General features: G+C 35.5%; 1 protein-coding gene across 5 annotated transcripts in view; it reads right to left on the minus strand.

Moving 5' to 3' along the window:
* The window catches only part of AUH (AU RNA binding methylglutaconyl-CoA hydratase), a 203,587-nt gene extending 182,670 nt beyond the window's left edge, over nucleotides 1-20,917 (minus strand). For 2 of the 5 annotated variants that reach the window (XR_007947743.1, XR_007947744.1), the window contains exons 1-3: nucleotides 20,518-20,917; nucleotides 1,457-1,524; nucleotides 1,255-1,342 (exon numbers count right to left, since the gene is read on the minus strand). Coding sequence is in view for 3 of the 5 variants with exons in the window: in XM_051962250.1 (XP_051818210.1) it covers nucleotides 1,255-1,342; nucleotides 1,457-1,524; nucleotides 20,518-20,758 (397 nt within the window). In the remaining 2 variants the exon portion in view is untranslated. The remainder of the gene's footprint in view (nucleotides 1-1,254; nucleotides 1,343-1,456; nucleotides 1,525-20,517) is intronic. The other 3 variants (XM_051962250.1, XM_051962240.1, XM_051962258.1) reach the window with 3 other exon arrangements.
* Between the last annotated feature and the right edge of the window lie 654 nt (nucleotides 20,918-21,571).

Here is a 21,571-nt window from a genome sequence, read left to right on the forward strand (position 1 = left end):
TCATAAGAATCCTCTATTCCATTAAAAATTCATTGTCTTCCTCTCTCAAAGAACTGGGAGGAAAATACAATAAAAATACCCAGCTTTGCAAGATAAATTATTCTTGGCTATAAGATTATATTGTTTCCCTTCTGAATTACTATATTCCAAGCTTTCCTCTCATTAAACAAAAAGCTACTAGGTATAATTCTAACTCTGGCTTTTTGATATATAAAAATTTTTTAAAGATGTTTGCAGTATTTTTCTTTGACACAGAAGCACTAGATAGATGTTGGTTATGAAATACATGGCATATAACCTTTTGTTGGGATTCTTTGAGGTGTTAAGTCAGTTCAAATTTCTTGAAATATGTTTAGGTCCTTTATTTTTTCCTATGGTTTTTAAAAACTTCAATGATTCTTAAATTATCTTTCCTTTAACTGGTTTTCACATCATTTTTAATAGCAGATATCTTATATTTTGTTCTAGTGTTTCTGATCAAGTTGTTAATTTCTCTTAGGTCTGATCATTGTGTTCCATTTGCTCTGGACTTTGCCTCCATAAGAATTTAAGTTCATTGGGGGCAGGAATTGGCTTTAGTAATCAGGGATGGTGGCCTAAGATTTGAAAAAAAAATCCTTTGGACTTTGACCCTTAAAAATGTAAGCTCCTAGAGGGCAGGAGCTGGTTAGGTAATGAGACTAATGAGAAGTGGAGACTCACATTCTGTAATTTCTCTAACACCCAATAAATAGAGAATGGAGGAGGGACCTGCACTTCAGAAAAACAAATAAAAATCTGCCTTTGTCTACTAACGCATCCATTCATGCAAGAATGTAAAATAAAATCTTTCCTATATTTATCAGTGAGTCAGTGAAGTTCTTGCTAAATAAACTTTGTTTCTTACAAAATTATCAAAAAATTATTTTACTAATTAGAAAAAAAATAACAAAATTCATTTGGAAGAACAAAAAGTCAAGACTATGAAAGGAAATTATTTTTAAAAATGTAAAAGATACAGGGTTAGCCACACCAGATCTTAAACTACATTATATAGCAGTAATTATCAAAACTATTTGATACTATCTATGAAACAGAAAGATAGTTCAATAGAATAGAGTAGATAGACAATTCAGCATAAATTTAACAATTTCCTTCTGATAGATAAAGCACATGATACAGATATTTCTTCTTAAAATATCTAAGATTTGTTTGCAATTTGGACACTGCTTCTGTGGCAGTTTTCTAACTTTAGAATAAAATATATTTGCATACCAGCACAGAATACTCCAGGGACTTCACTCCTGACTATAACAGTCCGGACTTTCTTATCAGATTTCAAAGTGTCCATGGCTTTTGATAGCTACAAAGAAATAAAGGAGGGAAGAAAGGAAAGAGAGAAAAAAACATTTTCAGATTCATGTCAGTATCTTATCTTTACAATATAAGCAGCAAATAGATTTATCTGTTTACTTACCATTTTTATAAGATTTTTACTGAGAGCATTTTTGGCAGAAGATCGGTTTATTCCAAGCACCACAATTCCTAATTTAAAAATAAACAGACAAAAACACTTGAGTTAATATTCTAAAGAAGTTGCCAGCAGGAGGGTTAAAGATAAAAGAATGAAAAAGAGGTGTAGACATAAGAACAAGACCATGAATATCTATTTAATGGAATATAAACCAGCTATTTATAGAATTAAGCTACATTCATTTGGAAGGGCCAGCTCTAAAATAAGGCAAACTAACAATCTCTTAAATCTAGATTACCTAGAGACTTAGTAAACAGATTGAGATTTAGAAAACTTTATTATTTAGTAGCAGTTAATTTTGAAAATACAATAATTAAATATAGCATTACTCCTTTAAAAAGGAGTTTTCCTTTCTGACAGAAAGGGGAGTTGACTAGAAGCTAAGTCCCTCTTTCCAGCAGGCAAAGAAAGGCTAGTCAGAGATTAAGTTCCTCTTTCCAAACTTAGTGAATATGCTCTACCAACTACTGTTATGCCACAGTTTTCTTTAACTGTCCTGACTCAGTTTCCCTGTCTCAGTTTCCTTAACTGTTCTGTCTCTGACCCAGTAAAACTAAGGATTATTCGCTCTCAGGTTATAAATTAGCAAGATAAAAGAGTAGATCTCCTGACTCTTTTAGGGATTTACAATATTCCTTTAAAATATTCCAAGATTAACCCATGATATCTTTACTTCTTTGTCTCTGGAATTTTTAGGTTTTATGGCTTCCCCTCCCTGATAAAAAACTTTCCCTCCCTTTCTCTTCTTTGTCTCCAAAAAGGTATTTAAGAAGTTGGGGTTCCTCCATTCATTGCTGGAGAACGGCATCTGGCAGCTGTATGCTGGACGCTGGATTCTTTGGGTCCTCCAGCCCTGGGACCAATATGGATTCCTTGGTCCCAGTATACTTATCTCTGTCTGACTGGATAATCTGAGACGAGAGTCCTGTCCAGTCAATCTTACTCTCCCATTAATAAAATATTAAAAACTCTCTAATCTCTCTCCTGCCTCAGTTTCTCCGGCATTACACTACTGACCATAAATTTCTCTTTCCAGGCCATTTTCTGGATATAAAAGGCACCACCTGCAGGAAAGGACTTCAGGCATACAATTAATGAAGTCTAGGAAAAGCCAACTTATCCATTTGAAATTAAATTCAAAACAAGTTTCTGTCATTTTCTTATTCCCCTAATTTGTTAAAAAAAAAAAAAAAAAAATCAGCTCTGTGAATTATTCCTAATCTCTGACCTCTGAGGAGTCAGGTAATCTGACACAGCATGCAAATGCTAGCTTTCCAAATTAAATTATAGATGTTAATGACTGTCTTAACAGTCTTTGTTCCCCCTCTCCTACCAATCAATTTTAATATTAAGTCAATGTCTTTATACAATATACACTATATATACTAGGAGGATGTTACCATACTATATTATTTGGGGTTCTTAATATTTAAGTTAAATTTATTCTACAGAAACATATAATATTTATAACATATTTAAGAAGTCACAAAAGAAGGGGTTTTTCATAGATTTAACATTTTTAGAATTAAAAAATCGAGGAAAGAGTACTATTTGGTCCTAGTTTTTCTCTTTTTATCCTCAACCATTTTTAACTATTTACCTTATTCTTTGCTAAATTTCATCTCAAAGTCAAATTTCACTAATCACTGATAGCAAAGGGACTCTGATTTATTAAAAGACCTTTCAATTCTTTAAAAGATATGCCATACAATGCTAAGTGAAAAGTTGCTGAATATGTACTGAAGTTATCACTAATTAATAGCAATTTGGGGGGGGGAAGGTATTTTTAATTAATATCTTAATGAAACACACTTATTTTCTTCAGGTACTTTTTAAATCAGAAATAACAAGTACAAATTTTACCCAATGCCATCTTGATGTAAATTGTGTCCCCTTTAACCTTTGGGGAAACCCTGAAACTGTTTCCTTTAATCTGTGGGGGAAGGGTGATTTGGGGTCTCAAACTCTCTTCTAGGAGAGCCCACACCCTTCCCAAGATAAGCAATCTCTTTTCAATTGGAAATCTAGGCCTGGGACATAGTCAATATTGAGTGGCTCAAACTCCCAGTTAAGTAATCTCATTCAATTTTGAATTGAATTGAATTGAAAATCAGTCTCTCAGGAGTTGGCCCCCAGCTGGGGACAAAGATCAAAGCAGCCCCAAAAAAATCTAGGGTTGTATGCCTAGACATCTTTGCAGAAGTCCTAACAGGATTTTGCTCACTGCTGAAGATATTTTCTTCTCGGTGAAGAATTCTATTTTCTTCACTCACCTTGCTATATTCCTAACAGGGCCTTGCCCACTAACAAAGCTGTCTTCCTAGCAAACTTTCTTCTTAGTGCAAATAAATTCCCTTTTTGCCACAGATTTCAGGTTTGCAAATTCGACAGGGACCAGAGCGGATCTCTTACCCTCAAGTCCTTACTTCATCAATCTCCTATTCTGCTAAACAGCCAATAATGTATACTATTTACTCTTCTGATTTTACCTAACACCTCTATGAAAATTACTCCCAAGTTTACATATCCTAACCTGGCCTGTCTTCTAATCTCTAATAATGAATATATTTTCTTTTTAAAAAGTATTTTTTAAATAATTTTGAACTTCATCAACATCAATAAGAGTGCACATTTACATATACAAGGAACAAAAAATGGATTGTATATAAAACCATGAATCTCCAACAGAATCATTTTAAGCTTATTTAAAGCATATAATAAATTAAGCTTATAAATTTCATCTAGTTTAACTGTCTCCCTCTTAACTTCCCTTTTGTGCACGTAAAAAATGTTTCAGTGATCCTGTTTTATTTTATTTTTTATTTTTGCTCAATCTACTCTTCCCACCAAATTCCCTTCCCATTAAAAAAAATTAATCTCCTTGTTAATCTCCAATAAGTATAATTAAGTAAAACAAAGCCATGCATGACTAAAATATTATGTTATCAGTCCTTTGGGATCATGTTTGATCAAAGTTCAGTTTTTCAAAATTGCTTATCTTTACAATGCTGTAGAAATTGTATAAAATACTCTCCTGAATCTAATCACTTGACTCTGCATCAGTTTATATGGAGTCACCTCAAGTTTGTTTGAATCCCTAAGTGATAGAAGACTGAAGATTGCGCCTGGAATTAGAAAGATTTAACTTTTAAATCTGGTTGCAGAAACTAACTAGCTGTATGATCAAGGGCAAATCAGTGTGGTGCCTGTCTCCTCAACTATAAATGGAGATACTAATACCTAATTCATGGAATTATTGTAAACATCAATTGAGATAATATTTATAAAATAGCTGCTGGTACATATTAAGTACTTTAAAATGTTTATTTCTATCACTTCTTAAAGTACAAAATTATTACATTACATTTATATACTATAACTTGTTCAGTCATTCTTTAATTAATTTTCAGTCTTTTACTACAACAAAAAGGTGTTGCCATAGAATACTTAATCTTTCAGCAAACTGCTGGATATTTTTACTCAGACTTCTAATAAACAAGACCAAATTTATTGTTTCCAAAAGAGAGATTCCCTTTGAATATTTCTTGGCCATGATGTTGACATTCTTCCGGTCACTCCAGATTCAAAATTTTGGAATTATCTTTGATCCACATAAAGCTAATCACTAAGTGATCTCAATTCTTCCTTTAAGAGTCTAATATAGGGGGCAGCTAGGTGGTGCAGTCTTGAAGTCAGGAGGACCTGAGTTCAAATTTGGTTTCAGACACTTAACACTTCCTAGCTGTGTGACCTTGGGCAAGTCACTTAACCCCAATTGCCTCAGGAAAAAATGTCTAATATATACATTCTCTTCTATCCCCAATGCCACCATCTTGTCCAGTTTATTAACATCTCATGACTGAATTATCATAGTTTCCATATTGTCCAAATCCTCTTCTGTAAAGGGCTGAAACTCTGAGTAAGTGCACTGGAATCAGACAACCAAGCAATTAAGGCTAATTACTTATTAGCCAATATTCTATTAGTATATGCTTGGAAAATGGTCCTTCTCACTATTCTGTGCTGGCTCAATCTTTTGGTGTATACAGAGTATTGTAAGAAGGATTAGGGGGTGGAGTAAAACAAGCCAGTCACTTTTTGAGGAGAAGGGAGGTAGTGGAGAGTTTGTGTCTATTCCCTTCACTTCTCTCCCTCCTCCCATTTCCCCCTCCCGCCCAAAGATCAAGAATAAAGATCAAGGACTTTAGTTTATCCTGACTCAGGCTGTTTCTAAGGCATCCAGGGTGTTAATCCGGACTTCACACTCTTCCACACTACTGCAAGATTAATTTTCCCTAGAATACTTTTGTTTATATTTACACTCAAACAAAAGCGCTTCAGAATTAAAAAAAAAAAAAAAAACCTTCAACAATCATTATCTTTCAAAATTGCTTATCTTTACAATGTTTGAGTAAAATATTCTCCTGAACATAATCATTTGACTCTGCATCAATTTATGAGTTTTCCTAGGGCTCTCTGCTTCCACTGAGACACCTAAACAATTTTCCAATTGCCCACAGAATAAAGTACAAAATTTTAGCTTTCAAGGATCTGGCCTAGAGCTGGGGAGCAGTTTGAACAACTCAATAGAGGACATTGCCTATGCCCTAGGCAAGATTTCCAATTGAATGAGATTACTTATCTGGTAGTTATCTGGGAAGGGTGTGCCCCTCTCAGAGGGCGGGAGGGTTTGAGAGTCAGGAGCACCCTTCCCCCAAAAAGGGGGCACAGTTTACATCAGGACCTCTTGGCTAAGAGTGTATTATAATAGAATGACTATGACTACTACTTCTATCAGTCCCTGTAGATTGAGCATATAAATGAAAAAAGTTATCAAAATCCAATAATGCTTTATTTTACTAAATATTATAACATTTATGTACATTTTAAACAATTTGTAGTATGTAAATGCAATGGAATCTCACTGTGATAAAAGAAATTGTTTATATATTCCACAAATCAATATGATTCCAACTCTTTTATACCACAAAGTGTTACTATAATATTTTGGTGTTCATTATCTCATCAATGACCTCACTAGGAAAAGAAGCCTAATAAAAGAATCTGAAACAAAGGATGTGAACATTTTAGTTATTTTATATGTCTAACTCCTAATTACTTCCCCAAATGGACATTAATTTAAATTAATTTAATTAGAATTAGATAATAATTTAAAATTATACCTTGCTATATGAATGTAGTGGAATATTAATGTTCTGTAAGAAATTATGAATAGGATGATTTCAGAAGACTGGAAAGACTTGCATGAACTGATACTAAGTGAAGCGAGCAGCACCAAGAAAACATAATTTTTGCAACAGCAAAATTGTGTGGTCAGCTATAACAGTAGATTTAGCTCTTCAAAAATTCAATGACTCAAGAAAATTCAAATAAACCTTGGATGGAAAATACCATCACATCCAGAGACTACGGAGATTGAAGGCAGATTGAAGCATTTCCACCTTTTTTTCCTGTTTTTTTGCTTTCTCATGGTTTTTCTCTTTTGTTCTGGTTTTTCTTTCACAACATGATTGATATGGAAATGTTTAAAAAATGAATTTACATGTATAACCTATAACAGATTGCTTGCTAGTGTGGGGAAGGGATAGGTAAGGGAAGGAGGGAGGGAAAAAAAATTGGAACTCAGAATCTTACAAAAATTCAAGTTGAGCATCTTTACATATATGGTAAAATAACATGATTAAAGTTAAATTTTAAAAACTACACCTTTTGACTGTGTGAGACAGGTGCTAGATTCCCTTCCCTAAATTAACTGATCAGAGGCATCTTCAGGTACAAAGAGAAAGAATTTATTTAGTCTCTGCAGGAGAGGCTCAAGCGCACATAGGAACAGCTCCCAACATGGGCTTGTCAACCTGAAAAACTACAACCCAGAACACCTGATTAAATAGCAAAGGACCCAAGCCTTTTCACTGGATAGACTAAAAGGAAGCAACTATAATTGACCAATGGTCACCAATATTGTCTGCTTCCTGTGTAACATCACTTCCTGTTAATTGCCTCTGACCTTTAGAAACCTCTAGGCCTTGAGATCATGTAACTTCCTGCAACCTGAGGCTCAAGGATGATCTTCCAGGCCTAATGTCCTCTGGGAATAGGGATTACATGACTTAGACCTAGTCTCGGACTTTTTGAGAAAGCTTTACCTGTCATTCACAATAATGCAGTAATAACTTCCCAATTTTCCTGACAACTACCACTATTAAGGTTTGAAAATCCTTTTCACAAATACCTCATTTGATCACAATATCTAGTCTGTTGCACTGAACTACTCAGTTTTTTTAAACCTATATAAAATAGTTTTATGGATTAATAATATACCTGAGAGCTGGAAATTCTGTTTCTTCTTCAACACTACCTCTTTTCATTCTTTCCCTTAATATTCTATACCTTTTGTTTTCCCAAAAGAATTTTAACAAGTTCTATAAAGAAATTCTGATAATGTGATTAGTAAAGCATAAAAAGCAAATTATCTTTGGAAGTATTATCATTTTTATTATATTGGCTTGATTAAGCCTTGGCTAGCTACTTAATATTCCTCCAGATATTTGACTTTTTTTTTTTTTTTTAAGGAGCACTTTGTAATTAAATCTATGCAAGTACTTTTTGTACTTTGATCCTTGCTTTCAAAAATATCTTATGCGTTTTTTAATTATTTGAAATCAATTTCCTTTTCTATTATTGAATATTGTATTGAATTATTATATGGCATTTAAGTATTCTGGATTTTATAGCCTGCTTCTCTGGTAAAGTTAATATCACAATTAGTATTTTTCTTGATTCCCTAGGATTTTCTAAGCAAATCAACAGCAAATAGAATAGTTGCCTATCTTTATACCTTAATATTTTTCTATTTTCTCATTGTTATTTCAGGTATTTCTAGATGTATTTCATATAATTTGATGAGTGGTCATGATTTATTCTATTTACTAGAAAAGCTTCCAGTGGGTGCCCTTCTAGTACTGCTATTTGTTTTCGATAATACTAAAGATGTATTAAGTTGTCCCTCTGTTCTGGTGTTAGTGGGGATTTTAACATAAATGTGTTATACTTTGAACAAATTTTTCTTCATCTATTGAGATAATATATTTCTTCTAACGTAACCAAGTTGACTGATTTCCTAATACTGATCCATTAAAAGGGAACTGTGGCACAACACAGGTACATGCCATTTTGGAATCCTTCACCCTGCCATGAGAAGCAAAATGATTGCTCTCCAGAGCAAAGGTGCTCTGGGTTATCTATTTGTCTACAACTAGTCACACCTCTATAATTCTATAATATGACAAACATCAAACTGAATTGTTTGTGAGGTATCCTTCCATGGTATTAACCCAACTCAACCCAATGACCCTAGCCTAAGCCCCAAATAGCAGAGAGTAGCATTAATCTTATATAATCACCTCCCTTCATAGAATCAATGAACTCTTTACAACAGATAGCTTGGGTCCATTTACCAACCAATTCCAATTCTTTCCCAAATTAATGGAGCCCAAAGTTCTCTGGTAGGGGGTGATGATTTCATCTTCTGAAACTACTTCCTGCTGAGAATGGGTGTTGAGCTGGGCCATACTACAGGGTCCCATTTTAAGGAGTTTAAGCTGACTGAAGATCCAGTGGTTTAAGTCAGATCCCTGAAGCTGATCAATACAACTGTTTAGTGCTGGTTATTTGAAGGTGAATTGCTCAAAGCCCAGAGGAAAACAAATTTAAGAAAACTTAAGAGAACTAAAGAATGAGCATTAGATAGCATTAAGAGCAGAACTCATATTCTTGCACTCCAGTGTGGAGGTCTCCATACTCCAGTGATCCCAGATCATTAATATTTACTCAACTCTAGATATCCTAACATCCCCTTTCTTCCAGTTCTGTATAAGAGGTATGTCCCAGGAATTCCCACTCTTTGGTGCCATTAAATTATTCATTTTACCAATCTATCTGACACTTCAGACCCCTTAAGATGGGCCCAGATACCAAAGAAAATACTAAATAGTCCATGTTCTTTGGTTTGTGCACAGAGTTGCCTGGCTGCTGCAGAACTTACTTTACTTTCTTTCCTGATTTCCTACCACTATGATCCAGGGTCTTAGCACAGTCTATGAACACCAGAGCTGAGCCACAAGGTCATTGAAATCAACAGGAAACATTTCCTCGTGCTTTGACAAGGGTCACTGCCAACTCATAATGTCTGCATCCCAGACAGAGTCCCCATTTGTAAGAAAAAATATCTTACCAAGAACTCCACGACTCACTGATGAATGAAGAAAAGATTTATTTTTCATTCCTGCAAAAATGGGTGCCTAGGTGAATAGAAATACCTTTGAAACTTCAAAGGCAGCATTTTAATTCCTATTCTGAAGTCCTGATTCGCCATAAACTGGATGTTACAGGAATTACAAAATATAGATCTCTGCCAGTCCCTCTCCCAACAAAAGATTCTTTCCTAACCCCAGATTACAAAAGCCAGTCTCTGCCCTCAAGGAGATTACATTCTTTTGGGAGAAGATAACCTATACCCTTGAATATTCTTTGATATCCTTGTGGATTTCAGTTTTCTAATTTAAGTTTCATTTCTCCAATTTGATTTTCATAACTAAGGAAACCAAAATATCCATCCATTTCTCACAGTTTATCCCCAGAAAAATACTTCAGTTGTATCTTCAAATTTTTGATAAATTGTTTCATCATTATTTTTTCACATTATTTGTTTCCATGATTTGTTCTTTTGACCCACTGATTATTTAGGATAATATTGCTAAGAATTTCTTTTTTTGTTTGTTTTTTTGTCTTTGTTTTTTATTTGTGAAGTTTTAAAATTTTTTGACCACAATTTTTTGAGTTTATGCTTATAAAAAAAATTTATAAACTCTTTTTGAACTCTATTTGAAAAATCTCTATTCCCTAATGCATATCAATTTTTGTAAAGATTTCATGTGCCACTGAAAATTCCATTCAGAAAATGTTCTAAATCTTTGGGCTCAAATTCCTGTGGCAATTTATTCAATTATATATATATATTTTATTATTTGTCCATAGCTAACTACATTAAAGTCTCCTAATATAACTGTTCTACTATAAAGGTCTTTTTATAATGCAGTGTTTTGCCACAGTTCTCTTTTAATGTCCTGACCCAGTTTCCCTAATTGTCCTATTTAGTTACTCTGCCTCAGGTGATTTATAACCTTAATGTTTTTTATGTAATTTATGTATGTAATTTATTTATGTAATTTATAATCTCAATGTTTGATAGGATAAAAGTCTTATATCTTAGACCTTAGGCTATACTTATTCCCTCTTAATGTTTAATGGGATAAAGGTGTTTATCCATTTTAGACATCATTAGCATATCAGGAGCCTCTCCAATACCTCCTTCCATTATGTCATCCTCATCCTAGGTCCCTCCCCCCATTAGGTCATCCCCATACAGGTACCTCCCCCATTATGTCATCGGTCTTGTAACCCTATAAAAGAATCTTGTATCTGACATTCAGGGCTGGATTCTTTGAGATGATAGTCTCATTCAGCCCTGGGATCAAACCATGGATCCATCTGGTCCCAGTAAATCTCTCCCATTTAACTAATTATTAAATTGTTCTCTAATCTCTATCCTGTTCAGTTTCTTTGGCATTACAGCAGCTAATCTTTCCTTTATGAATTAACATGCTAAGAAATTTTGATTAAGTTTTAAAGCTGAAAGAAATGGATGGGGATTTGGTTTCCACAGAGTTATGAAAATTAAAAATTTAGAAAACTGAAACCCACAAGGACATCAAAGAAAATAATCAAGGGCCGAGGTTTTACATTTGAACAGAAGCTGTCTGGACTTTGCCTCCATAAGAAAGTAAGCTTTTTGGGCACAGAGATGGTTTTTGTAATCAAAGGGTAGCCTAAGATTTGAAAAAAAATCCTTTAGACTTTGATCCTTGCCTTTTCCAGTTATGTTCCCCCTAAAGAATAAGGCTGATTGGATGAAATATTTCTCAATATTGAGTCACATGATCCCTGTTCCCAGAGCTTCAAGGGGAGAGGGGTGTCCCACATGAACCCTGGGATACAGGAAGTTAGTAAAGTGGCAAGAAGTGATGTGACCTGTGGGAGGCAGGCAACATTGGTGACCATTGGTTAAAGATGGTTACATCCTTTTAGTTTATCCAATGAGAAGGCGTGGTTCTTTTGCTTTTAAGACCTGGACAAGGTGAAAGCTGGCCAAGTTCCAGGAGTACCTGGAGGAGTTAGGATGGCTCCCAGTTGTGTATGGGCTTCTCCCTGCAGGGATTAAATAAATGCTTTCTCTTTGTTCTTGATGTCTCTGATAAATTAATTTGGGAAAGGGGGTCTTGCATCCATCCCACACAGGGAAGTTGGCCCGAGATCTGTGGCTTCTCAGAGAGATGGCTGGGATCCTGATTCAAGGTAGGAGCTAGGTTGGTTTCTCCAACTGACTTTGAGATCAGACTTTCAGCCTCCCTCTCTGTGAAGAATGGGCCTAAAAGAGATACAAACTTGGATACAAACAGAAGGCACACAAGTCTTCAAAGATGAACCCTGGGTAAGAGAGCCAGGTAACTCAAAGCCATGTTTTATCCATAGAGGCACTATCTGTTAATGTGCCCTTGAACTATCTTTGTGTGCCTTGAGTGATCCAGATTAAGGGGTTCTGTTAACGGCACAGGATTGGGGCACTCTATGGTTGGCTAGAAAGGTGGTCAACTCCTTCTGATCCTGGTCTGCCAAGACATTGGGGAGGGCGGTCAGCTGTGCATTTGCTAGAGACTGGGGGAAGAAGATTGGATGCTCTGAGAGGGGCAGTCCAACTCAAATCTTTGGAGCAAAAGGGGGGAAAAAAGTGCACTTGGGTATTTCTGTTGTATATGGGAAAGTGTCATTTCCATGTGATTTTTGTCTGTGTTTTTGTGCAGAATGTCTTTGTCATGTTTGTTCTGTGAGCTAGAATTTGTTAGGGGGAAAAAAGAGAAAAAGAAAGATCTGACTTTCCTGTAGGCTCCAACTCTGGCCTAAGTTGGAGCTTTAGAAAAAGTCCATTGGGAATAATGATTGGGGAATTTGGCAATTGGCCATTTCAAAATTCCAAAGCAATTCAATTAAATTGGGGAGGATCATGCAGAGAATGAAGAAAGAATGAAGATAATTTCTTTTCCTTCCTCATTACCTGACTGCAGCAGGCCAAGTGGAGCTAAAGGGAGAGAAAAAAACTATGTTTAATCACTTTAGTGAAATTGATTGTATCGAGTCATCTTAAAGTATCATTATCTAAAGAATAATAGTTTTTGCTTTTGTCCCTTTCAAAACGTTTCTTTTATGGACAATATGCAATTTAGAATTTTTCTATGTATTGGGTATTTTAAAAACAAAATGATCTGTGTAATGTTGAACCTAGAACCATCTACTTAGATATGAAAGATAACTTTCTAGGATCACTCTCTTACTCTGCTCTTTGAGAGCTAGATTCATCTGAACCTTTGATTAATGAGAATTGCTACAGGAGATAAAATCTTTTGGGACTGCAGCTGATATTTATTTGGAGTTTTAAATTCAGGTATGACTGTCTGGATAGATCATCAAACCAGTGTTCCAGCATCAGAAAGTAATATGCCAAAAGCTACTAATGTTATAGGTGGAAGTTAATATCTGGGAAAGAATTAGAAGGATGATCTTGGCCAACTCTGCTGAAGGTAAGATCTTCTGACTCAATTTCCCAGTGGTGTTCTTTTGAATGAGAATCCAGCTGATTATTCCTGAGTCTAACGTTAAAAATTAGGACAATTGCCTGAATTAAAACTGCTTTAAGGAAATCAAGTTCCTGATTTTTCCTCTTATAGCAAATGTCTGTAACCAGAGCAAGTGGTCAGTGGAAGATATAAAACACAACACAGGTATATAGATATTTTAATTTGCAGCCCAACCCTGGAGGACTTTCTGGTTGCTGCTATAACATTTTTTTTTTTTTTTAACTATAACATCTTTTAACTCTTTCGCTTCCTGGGGCTAGAGTTTCTTTTATCTAAAGGCCTACTTCACCCAACTATTTGGGGCCATTCCCACTTTCCCTTTTGTTCACTGAGAGAAAGCAGACAATCTTATCCCTTGATTAGGTGTTGATGGAAGGTGGGACTAGGTCCTTGGGGTCCCTGGAACCCCAGTCCAAGACCCATGACTTAACTTATCAAAGATCTATACTGACTTCAAATGAGTTTTTCATGTTTTGCATGATCATGGCAGGGGACTATATGGAAAGAAAATGAATTTTTGACAGCCAAACAATTCCGCATTAAATAAGCAGAAAAATGATTACTGTTTCACGGACCTAGAGAGGTTTCTGTTTCTTAAATGAAGGGGAATTCACTCCAGGTGAAGGAAAGCAGGCTGATTGTTTGTCCTTGGTGAATTGCCCGAATCCTGCATTCCCTCATATACTCCCAGGCAAGTAAATTCTGAAAAGGGGGGTCACATGTGCCCTTTGTAGGAACTTCAAACTGCTTTCAGTTTTGTTAATACTTGTACTAATTGGGTAAAAACCTTCCCTTGTAAGGCTAGGATTTTTGTTGAGAGAGATCATAATCACTGAAGGGACATGGTTCTACACATTGCACCTACTCCTTTGAGGAAACAAAAGCAAGAATTTGGGGGGGAAAAAAACATTTTTTGGTATCTATCCTAGGAAAGCTGTTTGGATGAGAGGCATTTATGATAGCCTCATCCCTCTTTCCCCCAGCCTTCTTCTGGCTGGGGTTCCTGGTTACTGTCCCTAGTAATCTCTATATTAACTCCACTTTTGTTTATTTGTTATCTTTTGCTCATATTTAGTCCTTGTATTTTAAATATACTTGTGAGAGTTGCTTCTTCCAGACTCTGAACCATGAAATTCCAACCATTTGGTCAACCTGAAATCATCTGAGACCTGATTCTGACATGCAGCATTGGACACTGTTGTTGCCACTTACAATTCATTCATCTCCTCTCTTCAGTCCAGACCCCACTGGGTAGGGCCAGCTATACATCCCTTGTCAGCCTGAAGCAGGTCCAGCAGATGAGATCTTCATCCCAAATGAATCTGGGTCTGGACTGCATAGGTGGGAATGATGTGACTATAGACCTGAGGTCCCCAGGCCTCCAGAGTGCTGTAGTTCTATGGCTACCAGATGCCAATCTGTTCTGGGTTTCCAAAACAGATAGTAGGAATTGGTGGAAGTGAGGTCTGATTCCTGGTCATTGTTTTAAGCAGCAATATCCTGTCACCTGCTTGCTTATGTACACTAGAGTAGTTCAAGATTTGGCCAAGTTCAGCAGTAACTAAAGTGATTCCTGAAAGCTTTCATGATATGCAAGTATTGGTTCTAAATGATAAAGGGTGGATTACAGTTATTACTGAAAAGGGACCAGCCTGAAGGCCTAGGTCACAAAGATACCCTAGTGGAAGAGATAGATAGATAGATGTCTATATATATGGGTGAGAAATATTCAAACAGATGAAAAAGAGGGGGAACTGAATAGGACTGATTGGATGAAGTATTTCTCAGTATTGAGTTACAAGATCCCTGTTCCCAGAGCTGCAACCTGGGGGAAAGGGAAGTCCACATGATCTCTGGAGGGATGAACTTTGAACCCTGGGATATAGGAAGTTGGTAAAGTGGCAGGAAATGATATGACCTGGGAGTGGGGGGGGAGAGAAAAAGGGGGGGAGACAGACAGGCAACATTGTTGACCATTGGTTAAAGATGGTTACATCTTTTTAGTCTATCCAATGAGAAGGCTCGGGGTCTTTAGCTTTTAAGTCCTGAACAAGGACAGGTTCCAGGAGCACATAGGGGATTTGGAATGGCTCCCAGGTGTGTCTGGGCCTCTCCCTGTGTGCTACTTGCACAGTCAGGTTCACTCCCTGCTGAATTTTGACTGTGCAAGAAACAGAAACAGGAGCTAGCTTGTATACTTTGAATTTAGAGCTAGAGTGTGCAGACATCAGAAGAGACCTGAAGCTATGGTCCAGTAAACCATTAGTCAGAAATCAAAAAGATCCAATGGACCTGGCCTGAGGCAATATATTGGGCATGGACCAGGGACAAGTAGCAGCTAAGTAAGATGAACTGATGGAATGGAATATAAGAACGATGGAATGTGATTCCAAATTTGATTTCCAGAGTTTGCAATTAAGTAACCAGAACTAAAAGCTCTACTTAGCTCTACTGAGCCAGAGAAGTTCAATCCCTCTAAACATAAAAAGCACTTCAGTTGGCAGCCCCAAACCAGTCAATCCTAAAGTTGTGTCACCCAGAACCAAAGCCAGGGTCTGGAGCTTGCAAAGTGCTATACTGTAGGCAGGGCTCAAAAGCCAGCATCCTAATCTAAAAAAGTTGCAATAAAAATTTCAGACTGGATAGTTCTGGGTATACTGGATTTGATAGGTCCTGAGGTGCCCCTGAGATCTTTAATGAATATTATTTAATGAACATTACCTATATCTAGAGAAAGCAGCAGCAAGACCAAAGAGAAAGCAGGAACCAAACTGTTTTGACACTGCTTCTACAAAGGCACAAAGCCTTTCTGACACCATAAAGCAAAATATTCTACTTAGGAAAAGTAGAAAAATAATAAGAAAAAAAAAAAGATCCCCATGATAAAGAGCTATTATAGTGGTTAGGAATGTTCAAGACACAAACAAATAACTCCAAAAGACTAATAACTCTAAAAAACTAATATTCAAAGGAAAACATAACTAGCCACAAGGTCCACTATAATTACTGGAAGAAATTAGGAGTTTAATAGTTTTATTACCCATGAGGTACCAAGCATAGTACGATGCACTAGGAATACAAAGAGGCAAAAAACAGTCCCTGTCCTCAAGAAGTTTTCAATTTAATGAGAAGACAACATGCTCAAACAAATATGTATATATAAATGAAATTCATAAAATTTCTCAAATTACCATGGAAATGCAAAACAATTTTAAGATTCCACTATGCTCATTAAATTGGCACAGGTTATTATAAAATTATCAAATTCATTGAATCAATGAATTCATTGATTAATTCATTAATAATGGCAAAGCTATGGAAAAATACTTATGGTGGCACTGAAGTCTTTCTCAATCACTATCTCTTGGGTCTCCTCCTGTCAGGATATTGATTCTCATTCTCATTCTTCAAAATCTTTCTCCATATTTATTTTAATTTTGTTGATAACTCTTTTCTAATCACCAAACTCGAAATCATGAAGTGATTTTAGCAAGGGATTCTCTGTCCCTCAAATAATTTTATGTCCAAACACTTTTCACTTCCATATCCCTTCTAATTCCAAAATGTTATATCCTAATTCAGGTAGTGAAAAATCACTTCCTATATTTTATGCTTACAGTTTTTCTCTATAATCCATGTTCCACACAGCTGCCAATATTCTGAAAATACATATCTGATCATGTTACTTCCCTTCCTCAAAAATTTTCAATAGTTGATTATTGTCTTTAAAAAGTATAAAATGTTTACTAACAAATGCAGCAGCAAGAGACAGAAATTTCACTGCAGATAATATAAATACTTGGGAATCTACTTGCTAAGACAAAGCCATATGAACACAACTGCAAAACAATTTTCACACCAAGTCAGATCTAAAGAAAAATACTAATTGCTCATGGGTAGACTGAGCCAATATAATAAAAATGACAATTCTAGCTAAATTATTCTATTTCTTTAGTGCCATACCACTATCAAAAAATTATTTTATAGAGCTAGAAAAAAATAATAGCAACATTCATTTGGAAAAACAAAAACTCAAGGATATCACATAGGAAAAACGGAAAAAAAAATGAAGATAGTCTAGCCAAACCTGTATTATATAGCAATAATTATCAAAATCATCTGGCATTGGCTAAAAAAATGATCTATGGAATAGATTAGGTAAATTAAACAGTGTTTGATATTGAGATAACTCAACTATTTTATAAAACTGAAAAACATAAAACTGAAAAACAATAAGACACAAACTAGATATAGACCAATATATCACATCAAGTACCAAGGTTAACATCAAAACAGATGTATGACTTAAACATAAAGGATGACATACTATAAGCAAATTAGAAAAGCAAAGAATAATTTTACATCTCATCAATGGAGAAGGAAAGAATTCATATGAAGTGTAAAACAAATTGAATAATTATATTAAAATAAAAGCTTTTGCACAAACAAAACTAAGGTAATCAAGAAAGCAGAAAGCTAAGAAAATCTTTACAAGTGTTTCTCATAAAGGCTTCATTTTTCAAATATATAGAGAACCAACAAATTTATAAGAATGTAAGCCACTGCCCATTGATAAATGGTCAAATGATATGAACAGGTCATTTTCAGACAAAGAAATCAAGGCTATACTCAGGGAAAAAATGTTCTAAATCACAATCGATTAAAGAAATGAAAATTAAAATAACTACGAGGTGCTATCTTACACTTATAAGAGAAGCTACTATGGCAAAAATAGAAAATGTTAGATGTTGAAGATATGGGAAAACTAGTACACTAAACTGGTACATAAAATTGTGAAATGATCCAACCATTCTGGAAAGCAATTTGGAACTATACTCAAAAGACAACCAAACCATGCAATATAATTTGATCTAGCAAAACTACTGGTAGGTCTATATCCCAAAGACATATAATAAAGGGGAAAAGATCTATTTGTACAAAAAGATTTATAGCAGTTTTTTTTTGTGTGTGATAATTCCAACAATCAGAAATCAAAGTAATAATCATCAATTGGGAAGTGGCTACACAAACTGGTATTATCAACTATGAAATGACAAGCAGGATGATTTCAGAAAAACCTGGAAAAACATATGTATACTGAAGTGCATAGAACCAGGAAAATATTGTACATAATACCAGCAATACTGCTTGATGAAGAATTGTGAATGACTTAGCTAACTCTCAGCAATACAGTGATTCAAAACAATCCCAAAGATTAATGATAAAGCTAACTATCTGCCTTCAGAAAAATAAATGATAGTGAATGAAGACTGAAGCATGCTATTTTTCACTTTCTTTTGAGTCTTCTTATACAGAATTACCAATATGGAAATGTTTTATATAATTGCACATATATAACCTATATGTTTGTTTATCATCTCAGGGAAAGGGGAGGAGAGGGAGAGAGGAAGGGATAGAATTTGGATCTCAAAACAAATAGTATTTTATTTTTCCAAATATATATAAAGACAGTTTTCAACATTCATTTTTGTAAGACATTGTATTCCTTTGTATTTTATAGCCTAAGGGCTATAAAATTCTGCACACCCTTAAATTCAGCAGTGTCTCTAGTGGGTCTTTTTCCCAGAACATAAAAGAGGGAAAAGGACCTATATATATAAAAATGTTTGTAGCAGCCCTTTATGTAGTGGCAAGGGCCTAGAAACTGAGTGGATGCCCATCAATTGGGGATAGCTAAATAGGTTATGATATATAATCTAACATAAAGGAATGCTATTATCTGTATTGGTTTTATTTGTAAAAAATTTTTAAACTTAAAATAATCAAAATTATCCATTTTGCATTTCATAATGTTCTCTAGTTCTTTGGCCACAAATTCCTTCCTTCTCCAGATCTGAGAGGTAAATTTATCCTTTATTCTAATTTGTTTAAATCATTTAGTTTACAGTAGTTATATCACACTGTTTAGTCATGTTGAGGTTGCATTCAAGTAAAATTATAAATATATTTCATGTGAACTAAACTGTCTTCTCCAGGACTTTTGTACTTTTTTTTTTAAGTTTCTGAAATTTAGATTTCTAGAATTATGAGTAAAGGTCTAGTAATGGCCTATATGCTTGTTGCTTAATTCAGTTTAGCTAAGTTACAAGAAGTTCATTACCAGGTTGGCTGTACATTGGAAAAATCTTACAACCACAGCTTAACTTGAAAAGTGTATACTTACAGAGAGGGCTCACAATGTGTTTTCAATTCAATAAACATGTGCACCTACTATGTGTAAGGTTAATGTACACTAATGTGTAAGGGACTTAAGAATGTATTCTCAAATACAGTGAATGTGAAGGATTTTTTTTTAATGGTATTTTTGTTATTACAAAGGCAAACAGAATAGTTTTATTACTACAATGTTAAATTTAACAGGCTTTTTAAAGTCTAAAATTTACATTTTTTATATAATCCAAATTTTTGTCTTTTGCGAGTTGAAATATTTACATTGTTGATAATTAAGCTCATAATAAAAGTTGGCTTTAAAAAAAAAGTATCCACATTGATGGAATTGTAATGAAGATCCTTGAATTAAAGTACAAAATTTTATCATGTTAAATTTGGCCTTTTACTAACATATCTCTAGATCATGATTTGCTCATTCCGCAAAATAGTTAATCCTCTTGGCTTCACATAGTTTACAAATTTGATAAATATAAGATCAAGGTCTTCAAGTCACTTTAAAAAAGGTTGGAAATATCAAAGTTTAGACAGAGCCCCTACTTAGACCCTTCTTTCAGGATAGATCCAAAAATCAACAACTTCTAATGAATAAAAATAACTGTACTATATTATCTAGCCTACATTTCTCCACATTTTTCCTTCAATATTATTTTAGAAGTTTTTACCAAATTCCTTGCTGAACTCCAAACCTAATTTTAACATTTACCTAGTACACTAGTATAACAATTCAATAAGAATACTTCATCAAACTTAAAAAACAATCTCCATGGGCTATTGTACTAGAAAGAAAGTCTAACTTGACTGTCTTTCAGTGGCGATTTTGCTACGGACGATAGAAATACAGGTCTAGACTGACAACCTAGAAAGTTTGATAGGTTCTGCCGGAGAATGCTTTCCACTGACACTGACCTAGAGGCACTTCTTAGTGAGAGTCACTTTCTCAGGAAAATAATGTAATATTCTAATTCTATCAAAGAGAAAAGATATGGGAAAAGGTAAATGGTTCTCTCTCTTTCTTTTTCTCTCCCTCCTTCCCTCGATCACCTTTGTTCTCTTCCTCCAGGTATCGGACTCTCAGTTCTTCTTCTCCTTTTGCCTCCGTACCGTAGGTTCTGCTGAGGCCTAACCCAGCACTCGAGGAAATCCAGCAATGACGCCAGAACACCGAACCCATTCGCGGCCCCGAGCCGTCTGCCACCATCCCATGACCCAAACGGGCAAAGTAAGCAGCCGCCAAACGGACGCTGCATCCCTGCAAGACACCGAGACCACCAGCCGCAGCCATACTTTCTGTTTACAAGTCAGACCCCGCCCCTGTCGTCACCCTTCGCCACTCCCAGTTGCACCACTGCCTTTGGACATGAGGACTCCTCCTCTCCTCCGAAGTCCCTTCCGGGTCATGCGGCGACCAGTGGATGCAATAGGGAAGGCGAACCACCCGTTATGACGTCACTCCCTTCGCTACGACTTTATTATTCTCTTGCACCCTTGCTACTTTGTTACCTGGAGCCTTCTACGGCTTTAAGATTCCTGCAGTGATTAAAATTTGTACGACTAAGAATTTTTGCCAGATTGTAAACCGGACCTGTGAGTCATTCATTGTTTTAAGAAGCTGTGACCTTGAACCTCCTTTATCAGTAAAGACCTGTAATTTTTCTATAGCTGATAGTCTTAGTTGGATGAGACCCTGAGAATGCAGTTATTTGTCCACAGTTATGTTTCTGCCTGTTCATACTAACTATCATCCAAACACAATTAGTCCCCCACTTCCACATTCCTAATTGCCCTTCAATTTTTAAAGTTATAAATTGTCCGTTCACTAGTTTCCTCCACAGGTCCTTTAATCCTGGAGTAATGAGTTCATTCCTTCTCAGCTTCTGCATTGAAGTATTGGTCATCAGTAGCATCTGATAATGTCCTTCCCATTCTTCTGCTCCTTCCAGGACTTAAAAAGCACCCAGTCTCCTGGAATTACAAACTCCAAAGGTTTTGTCTGAGTCAACAATTCTTGTTTCCCAGGAACTGAAAAGGATGAGGACACTGCCAGTAAATAATTCCTTAAAAATTTATTCTTTGTTTCAAAAGAGGGTATTTTTCT

The sequence above is a fragment of the Antechinus flavipes genome, chromosome 1, assembly GCF_016432865.1.
Source record: "Antechinus flavipes isolate AdamAnt ecotype Samford, QLD, Australia chromosome 1, AdamAnt_v2, whole genome shotgun sequence".
NCBI lineage: Eukaryota > Metazoa > Chordata > Mammalia > Dasyuromorphia > Dasyuridae > Antechinus > Antechinus flavipes.